Source organism: Pristiophorus japonicus, chromosome 1, assembly GCF_044704955.1.
Source record: "Pristiophorus japonicus isolate sPriJap1 chromosome 1, sPriJap1.hap1, whole genome shotgun sequence".
Classification (NCBI taxonomy): domain Eukaryota; kingdom Metazoa; phylum Chordata; class Chondrichthyes; family Pristiophoridae; genus Pristiophorus; species Pristiophorus japonicus.
The window spans coordinates 442,285,335-442,294,639 of record NC_091977.1 but is presented as its reverse complement, the minus strand read 5'-3'; the positions used below and the strand labels follow the sequence as shown (position 1 = coordinate 442,294,639).

General features: G+C 40.1%; 1 protein-coding gene across 2 annotated transcripts; it reads right to left on the bottom strand.

The window, feature by feature from the left end:
• Positions 1 to 995: 995 nt before the first annotated feature.
• adcyap1b (adenylate cyclase activating polypeptide 1b) lies at positions 996 to 4,913 on the bottom strand. 2 transcript variants are annotated; one of them, XM_070876060.1, is made up of 4 exons: positions 4,810 to 4,913; positions 2,241 to 2,375; positions 1,685 to 1,792; positions 996 to 1,176 (listed from the first exon to the last, which is right to left on the bottom strand). In XM_070876060.1, the coding sequence occupies exons 1-4, from the start codon at positions 4,908 to 4,910 to the stop codon at positions 996 to 998; spliced, it is 525 nt and encodes a 174-aa protein (XP_070732161.1). In that variant the 5' UTR covers positions 4,911 to 4,913. The 2 variants fall into 2 exon arrangements, with proteins under 2 accessions (XP_070732161.1, XP_070732155.1); XM_070876054.1 differs by lacking the exon at positions 1,685 to 1,792 and having other exon boundaries at positions 4,810 to 4,910.
• Between the last annotated feature and the right edge of the window lie 4,392 nt (positions 4,914 to 9,305).

The following is a 9,305-nucleotide window of genomic DNA, read 5'->3' as shown; positions in this document are numbered from 1 at the left end:
ATTGCAGCAAAGCTTCGTCAAACTACCTCCAATACTTATCAGGAAATCTCACTGCATTCGCTTGGAGGTATTTCATGGCAAACGCAGCTGCAATGTAATTGACTGTTAACATTTATTCATAAAAGGCATCCGGATCTATCTGAATATTTTATTATGGGCTGATCCGCAGTATATGATGCGGTGTTAAAACGTGGTTATTGTGCTCGTGCACTGCAGAGTCCCATCTTCCTAATTATTGTCTATATGCAGTCATTAATGAACGGCAGAACCATCTTTTAACAGTGCCATACATCATACTCTGTCAGAGGCCTCTCCTTCCCCAACATCTGCACCTTGTTTCCACAGTTAACTCTGCTGTTTTAAACCTGGTGACTGGGCACGACATGTGAGTTTGAAGTCGATTAGTATTATGTTGAGAAGCTATTTAGTAATGGGGACTACTGCCCCTTTAATTTGTCTTGTGTGAAAGCAGCCTATGCTGGAACTCACCGACAAGGAGATCTGCTGCAGCAATTCTCCCAAATCAATATCATAATCCCCTTCAAGCAGCCTAAGCAGGACATCAATGTCTATGTCGTCGAAAATGTGGGTAATATTAATATCTTCAGGGCTGTTGTGGATGAAAAACACTATCCTTTTAATTTTATTTTGAATACAGTATATGCACACATAAACAGAAACAATATCCCAACATACCTACACCGACTATAGCTATGTATTTCATATAAAACCAGCCGCTCAGACGGATATTGTTCTTGTGCACACTTTGTATGAATTGCTCTGTAATATATAACCCAAAAATGAATCGTCCACAAAGTAGATTTGTGCGTTCTATAGTGTTTTACAAAAAACAATATTTTTATCAAAATATTCGTTTTAATGGCTTTACTTCATACATAAATACATGTTTAAATAACAGAGGAGCGATGATTATTCAGTCGTTTGAAACGAATCTTGGATAGGGCTGTATACACAGGGTGGGTGGTCACTCATCGCTACAAATAGAATACTCGGCGTCCTTTATTTTTAACCCTTTGTTTATACCTTTTCCCCAGGACGGCTGCCAGGTATTTCTTGACAGCCATCTGTTTCCTGTAACGGCTGTAGCTGTCGGTAAAGATGCCATCGGAATGTCGCTTTGACAGGGGTTCTGTATTCTTCTCAACACTGCTGCCACTGCAGATGAAAAATACAATCAAACTCCAGGACACTTTACATATATGTACAACTCTATGCACTAAACTCGCGCCATTCCCATGGACACTAAACAGTAGAGTCCTCACTAACTTGTCTCTTGAAATGTCGAGCAACGCGATGAACGGAGACTGTTATTTGGAAGGTGAATGTGATTCATATTTACTTCAATTTGAAGGCACTGCTACTTGTTGGGGAGTTCACCAAACACCAAGCACAGAATACGGCATGCTGAGTTCATGAACAGTGATATCCTGGATCTTCATAACTAATGTAAACAGTCCCATTCCCAGGGGTACCCAATATGGCTTTACCAGATTGAACGAGACAATAGGGAATGGAGCAGAGAAAATTAATAAAGAAAAGGAATAAAGAAGATGGATGCGATGAAGCAGCAAGGCCATCTAAAATAGAGTATGAGAAAGAAATTTAAAAAACAGCATTGGGACGTCGCAATTTTAAAAATTATTTGCAAGTGCTAAAAACTTACCCATCGCGCTTTGAAGGGATGAGCGAGTGAACGAATTCCCTTGTTACTTCCTGCGCCAACAATGACCTTAGGCGTTGATTAAATATCGCATCAGCGTGTCTTTCTGTTCTGAGATACACAAAGGCCACGTACAAGAAAACATCAGTGATCCATCTAAATTAATTCTTTGTTCAAAATAGATTTAGGATTCGCTGATAATGCCACTAAAACCCCGATTTGTATTATCTAAGATAAATACCGCTAGCTATTGGAAGATTTTTGAATTGTTCGACATTGCAGAGCTTTCTTGATGAACGGGTCTGGCATCTTAATTATTGAATTGATTAACATAAATTTAAGCTTTTTTTAAAAATCACATTATGTGCTAACTCGCTGACACAAAACCCATACAGGGCTTCTTTAATCATTCGAATTTTTTTAAAGGTCTCCTTATTTTAAAATCAATATTTGATAATTAAATATACAAAAATATTGTTTTAAACTCCGATACAACGCTTTCGATCAAAGGTCGAGATAGCACTTCGGGATGTTTGCGCACAAATATAAACTAAGTCACCTTTTCTCTGGCGGATAGTATAACGTGTTCACATCATCAATCACGGATGAAGGAATTCGGATGCCGTTTCGATCAGTTTCGTAAGTCAAACCCGGTAGTGAGTTTCCCTCTTCGTCATACGCCTCATCTTCAACCCTAGGAAGGAACAAAAAGATTAAGATCTACACGCACCAGTTGGTAAAATCATGAACTGACATCGAAGTGCTTGGTGATGAACATTCATTTGTTTTCCTTTTGTTCTCTGCTTGTGATTTACTTCTTTTTCATAGCCGTAGATGAGCTCTGCTTAGTATTGAGATTAAAGCATTGATGTAAGAGTCTACCGAGACCCACATCAGACGTGAGCAAACTAACAAGTGCTGCCCAACTTGTTCTGACGTTCTCCGTTCCCATAAGTAATTCATAACCCTGTAAATCGAAATCCACGTACGCTACAGGAATCTTTCTGGTATTGTACACTGCCCTATTCTCAGGGGGGGGTGGGGGGTCGTGGTCTGTACAGAACGTGAATAATTCAAACAGATCTATTTCGTACCTCTTGTGGTGACGAGAAATGAAGTTCAAAATGTTCACGTTTGTTTCCCCCACAAGGTAGCGTCGGGTATCATATGGAGCGTAGGCCAGATTTCGATACTTTAACCGATCCATACTCTTATGAAAAGAACTAATGTAAAATCGGTACTATTCTTCTTATTTACCCCAGGAGTTTATTTATAGGAATAACGATCAGGAAAAAAAAATAATTTGTACTGTCAGTAATCGTTAAAACTGTTGACAAACTCATCACTGTCATCCTTGACTTAAACATCTGACATTAGAAGCTGTTGATCAGAATGATAAATTATCTCTGGGTGTTGGGGACAATATCATTTGCAAGCCAATCCTTATAGGAGCAAAATGATGCACAGGACCAACTAACAATGATGTATTCCTAATGTTAGACCCGCCATGCTCAGGATACGATAGATCGAACATCAAACTTTAAACAGTGCTGTAATTCCAGTTACCTTCACTCTCCACGCACAAATCTACCCAATGAAATGGTTTCTAAGCATAAAGTTCGGCATTTTAGCTATTACGCGCTATTTCCAGTAGCCGCGCCAGTAATACTGACATTTGTAACTCTCGGATGATTACAAGAGCAACTTTTTGACAACTGAAATGAGTTCTGGGTCCCTCCCGGTTTACTGGGAACGTGTGAACATTTCTCCGAGTATTTAAGGTGCCCTGCTGATCCAATACACCAACCGCTTTGTCGTTTACCAACGAGCAAATATATTTCCAAATTGCAACTTCCCAACGTACTCCGAAAGAGGCAAAACCCTCTATATGTTTTTAAATGTCAAAAATCTATAAGAAAATCACAGCATTACTAAAAAAAAATAGCAAATGTACCTTCAAGCCTGAAGAACGTTTCGTCGGAGAAACAGAAGACTTACATCGGTTTTTTAAATTTCGGCAAGGATCGGACTGGTTATTGAGTATAGTTTTGTAAAGACTATAGCTCATACATTAATAAGCGCTCCTGATCTTATGCAGCAGCCCCGCGTTTTTAACAGTAGCCTCTTCCTCCTCCTACTCGCCCCATGACAGTAATTGACGCGATTTCACAGCGACTCTCTTGGGACTTCCATTAGGCTCAGTCTCTACATTCATTTTGCCAACCACTCAACTCCATCACACGAACCATACATCCATACAACTCGACTTCCTGTGCCGTCCAGTCAATCCACGGCCATATGTAATTTCTCTCCAGTATTAATGCTAATCACACGATTCTCTCTTTTACTTTTCATTCATTAAAATGAAAATACTCCAAGCCTGCTATAGTTTTTCACCCCCAAATAAACAAGCCTTGACATACCATCTTCGACACTGTTCGAGAACCGCTCCCTTGCTGCGATCTTTCTAATAGGCTCGGATTATTCTTGAACGTCTCACGGAGAATTCCAAACCAGCATAAAATACGCTTTTTGGAGAAAAAAATAGCAAAATCCTACCACCTCCAAAGCTTTTGCTCCAAGTCCTTCAGCACATTTGTGAAGGAATAATAAGCAACTGGCGCAGCATTGTGGCTCTGCCCTCGGCTGGGTCTTTTACATCTTCCCTTTGCTCTTTCGAGTTCCCATTTAACTTGTCCATGTTTCCGGCTCCCGGCTCTTTCTATTTTAATTCCACATCTCGCTCGACTCCCTCCCGGTGCCTTAAATTCCTCTATTTTTCTAAATATAATTTTCAATGGCTCTCTCTCTCGCTCGCTCTCTGCTCCTCTCCCTCTCTCATCCCTTCCTATCTCCCACGCTGCGAAATCAAGACTAGGAGATAAAAATCAAGAGGCATCGCCGGAGCGGGGCGCTCGGGATCGCGCTCGCATCACTCGCTGTCAACAAGTAAAAGTCTCCACATGGACCTACCCACTGGAAGCAATAACTTAAACGAGAGAAGAGAGCAAGGCAAATAAGGGAGATAATACAATGCAAAGTAACTAGGTGGTAACAAAGAAAAGATCCAAATCAGAAGGTTGTGAAGGAAAACTGAGCGCCACTGAATGACAGGAACCGTTACCTACCTAAGTCCTGGGTACTTCACTCCAGTCGGTGAACAGTAGACACTGCAATGCATTATGATCCCATACACAACCATAAATGCTATCGTCGCTTTGTTAGACATTCTTAATCTGTAAAGTGAATATAAAAAGTTTAAAAGCAGAAAGCAAAATTCACGTTTAAATCTCCCAATGAATAAATTAACTCGATTTGATGAGCACTCTGACATGATAGTAGAGAAATAAAAAGTTAGAAAATTATATATTGTGTATCCTTCAAAAACACAAAACCTATCTTTCTATCTCCTACCCTGTGGTAAGACAGAAGCGCCTGTTAGATTGTAGAAAACCTAACTTTGCTGCCTCTCACATACCTATTGCAGTTTGGTTGAGTGTTGTGCACGATCTGGTCCAGGTTTAGAACTGAATCTGATAAAATCTTCCTCACGGCAATTCACTGAGGCGTCGCTGAGATTCTGGTGCCGTTCAACTTGCCACCGTTCCACGCTATTATATATATGCAATTATCAGAAATCTTCGCAAACACTGTTTGAAATACACATAGCAACAGATGTCTTTGTAAACATTTGTCTACATCTTAGCTTTTTTATGGACTATTGTTTGTTGTACACTTGCACTCGGATTTTTATTCATGAATCAGACTGCTTCCCTTCTTTTCAGAGTCGGTGCAAGTCACGTTAAGACCATGTATCACCAATAGACGTCATCAGCTTGCGATATTCCTCCCGGAATATAACACTCTTTCTTTCTCATCGTTTATCTGGCCAAAGTCATAACCCACTTATAAACACTCAAAGCAAATTAAAACATCTATTGCGCTGGTTATTGTGCCAATATTTATTAAGCCACTTTTACCATTCTCAAGTCAGGAAAAGCAATAACTCAGACGTGTCACGATGATAAAACTAAACTAAGTAAAGGGAAATAAATAGTGCAAGGTGATTTGTTATAAGTACAAAGCAGATCGGGTTAAACTGAAATTTGTTAGCAAATATTAAAGTTTGGGAAATATGAATCACATGATTGATCGGTATCGATGAGTTGCATCACCGGAATGATCGCGCTGTCCACGGAGACAGAGTTGAAAACTATTCAAGGTGTCACCATGATACAGTATCGAGGGTATAAATGGCAATCAACGTCAACATAGTTTGACTTTAATTCCTAAAGTATCTGTGAATCCAAAATTTTACAACCTGGGTAAGGAAGACCTAATACTAATTTCAGCAAGAATCGTATTTTTTTTAGTGTACCCCAAGTGTTTGCTAGGGTTTCGCGCCTAATTGTATCAGCGCGTATCTCGGTGTAATCCAGAGAGAACATTGTGACATGTTGTCTCTGTTGCAGGCCATAGAGATAACATCCAATATCTGATCATTTCCGAAGAACTTTGGTTCAAAGGTGACAACACCTCTACCCTCTGTATGCACAGTTGTTTAATGCTGTAACATTATAACATTTTAAAAGAATTGCATTGTATTCCTCCAAAAAGCGAAGCGTTTGGAACCATTTAGTGGCACAAACTCTTTATTTCAGTAGTAGATGATACTGATATAATAAACCAGCTCCGGAATTGGTGCGTTTTTATTATTAAGTACATTAATTAGCAAGGGCTATTAACTCAAACCCTGGAACTTTACTTCTAAAGGATTTCTGCAAATTCAAAAGTGTTGAATATCAATTAAAATAAGGGAGTTGCATGAAAACAGCAATACAGACTCCTTCGTACTAAATGTTTCTCACCGAGCGCAGTTCAAGTGTTCTCTTATGGTTTCAAGCTGATTTTGCACAGAGTACATTGCAGGAGAGTTCTCTGAAGATCGTCTCTCATAGCTGGACTATTAATTCTCAACCATGGGTAGCCTTTCATTTATTTTAGGACACCAATAAAACCACTTTAAAAATAAAACTAGCTTTTCGTGATTTGACCTTACATTTTTTTAAATCTGAAGTGGGCGATGTCATTCGGCGTATTTCTTTGTATCAACCGAAGTCAAATCGCTGTAAACAGTTACGTATAGCGAATAAAAGCAATTACAACATGAAACCAGGCACAAAAGGTTGTTCACATATCTTCAAGTTTTTTAGATCAACAATGTGATTTTAAGCATGTTAAATTATCTAAACTATAACTGTGTTTGGTATACTCGTCCCGTACATGAAATAAACACCCACACAGGACCGTGCACGTAATTGTAACCAGCACGTTCGTTTGTTCTTTTTAAAAATCATGTAAAAAGTCAAGCACGTGTTTTTGTGTTCACTGTCCTATAAACGAGTCCTATAATCCTTGCCGATCTATAGAATACAATCTTACACGATTCAGTCACAAAATGCACATCTGAATTCTCATAAATCCTTTTGCACATTTACTGTACGCTGTCAGCGTCTTCAGGGGCAACGGATGATCATTTAGCATTTCCTGTAGCATTCCCTAAAGCAATTACGATGTGATTAGTTTTAAATTTGCTACAGCATTCCCACCCCCACGTCCTGTGTGCCCAAAAATGCAAAGATGGGATCAGAGCTCCCCCGTGTGTCCAAAGAAGAATTCTGTAAATTGCCTCGTGTGTTTTCAGCAGGATGCGGTTACACTGACAGTATAGATTAGTCATTCTTACTGAAAGAACAGTAAGAATCATTTCTAGTTACAGTACAATACAAGATTTCATTCTCCGTGTATTCATCACTTTCAACAGAAGTCCTCTGTGACGTAATTGACTCAATCGTTTTCTGTGCGGTAACTTGATGAAAGGATATTTGTCTGTCAAGGTCGGTGGCGTGAGTTCTTTTTGTCAAAGTTTTACTTTTTTGTTTCCAGTAGTAGTTGATTTTCTTAATTCCTGCGATGTGGGCGTCCCTGCAAGGCCAGCATTTATTGTCCATCTTTAATTGACCTGAGCAAGTGGTGGTGGGCCTTCTTCATTGAACTATTGACCTCCCTGTGATGAAGATGCTCCTACAATACTATTCGGCAAGGATTTTAACTCAGCCAGAATGAAGGAACTGCAATAAAGTTCCATGCACCTGCTGCCCTTGTCTGTCTAGGTGGTGGAAGTCACCAGTTTAGGAGGTGCTGCGGAAGAACTATTGGCAAGTTGGTGCAGTGCATCTTCTTGCAGCATCTTCTAGATAGTACATACTGCAGCCGGTGAGGGAGGGGGATGAATTTTTAGATTAGTGAATGAGATGCCAATCAAACAGAGTGCTTTCTCCTGTGTGGTGTTTAGTTTCTTGAGTGTTGTTGCAGCTGTACCCATTCAGGCATGGGAATTGTGCCTTGTAAGTAGTGAAGAGGCTTTGGAGTCAGGAACGGAGCTACTCACCACAGAATACCCAGCTTCTAAACTGTTCTATTAATCAAAACAGTTATGTGGCAAGTCTAGTAGATTTGTTGATCAATGGTGAGCCGCAGGATGTTGATGATGAAGGACTTGGCAATGGTAATGCCATCAAATGTAATGGAAAGGTGGTTCTGTGAGTATGACTATGTCAGGCTGTTGCTTGACTAGTCTGTGGAACAGCTCTCCCAACTTTGGCACCAGTTCCTTGATGTTAGTGAACAGGATTTTACAGGGTCGACTGGGCTGGGTGTGCCTTTGTTGTGTTCTGATTCAATGCCTAGGTCATAGTCGAGTGGTCTGGCTGATTTTGTTCTTTGTATACTTTGATGTGGTTTCATATATTTAACTGGCTTGCTAGGCCACTTCAGAGGGCAATTAAGAGTGAACCACATTGGTGTGTGACTGGAGTCACATATAGTTAGTACTGGGTAAGGATGGCATGCTTCCTTCCCTGTAGGATATTAGTGAACCAGTTGGGTTTTTAACGACAATCCAACAGTTTCATGATCACTTTTACTGATACTAGGAGGGTAAAAGTGGTCTTGAGGTAGCACAAAATGCGTGATAATGAAACGGCAGCCCATTTTATACCTGCAGTGTAGGAGTTTAAAAATCATGGGCACTGGGCCCTGTAGCAGCACCCTCAGATATGCTTTTTGTAGGCATTCTTATTAGTCCTTGCACCTTGCTGTTACATAGGTGAGCTGTTCTTTTAAGCTGCAGAATTCAGTTAACCAATAAAATAAGAGCACTGGAAGCCACGTTGATATTTTATTTTCATAAGATGTGGATGATTACAACAAAGCCACATTTCATTTCCCTTTCCTAGTTGCTCCAAGAGTGGCAGGCCTTCTCTTTGCACCACTTGAGTCCTTGATTTGCTGATACTCCCATGATGGTGTTAGGCAAGGAATTCCAGCATCTTGACCAAATGTCAGTAAAGGAATGGTGATATATTTCCAAGTCCGGATGGTTTGTGACTTGGAAGGGAACTTTAGAGGTGATGGTGTTCCCATTTTATTGCTGCTCCTTGCAATTTTGGTGGTAGAAGTAACGGCGCTGGGAAGTAAGCTTGGTGAGTTGTTACAGTGTATCTACACGAGCAGATAGTATATACTACAGGCACATTATGTCATTGGTGGAAGGTGTGGATAT

Bases quoted from the DNA above. Each gene is read 5' to 3' on its own strand.
- adcyap1b (XM_070876060.1), bottom strand. From the start codon at position 4,910: ATGTCTAACAAAGCGACGATAGCATTTATGGTTGTGTATGGGATCATA. The intron at 1,793-2,240 runs GTGACTTAGTTT...TGTGTATCTCAG, and splicing joins TACTATCCGCCAGAGAAAAG to AACAGAAAGACACGCTGATG. The intron at 1,177-1,684 runs GTAAGTTTTTAG...TTTCATCTGCAG, and splicing joins ATCCCTTCAAAGCGCGATGG to TGGCAGCAGTGTTGAGAAGA.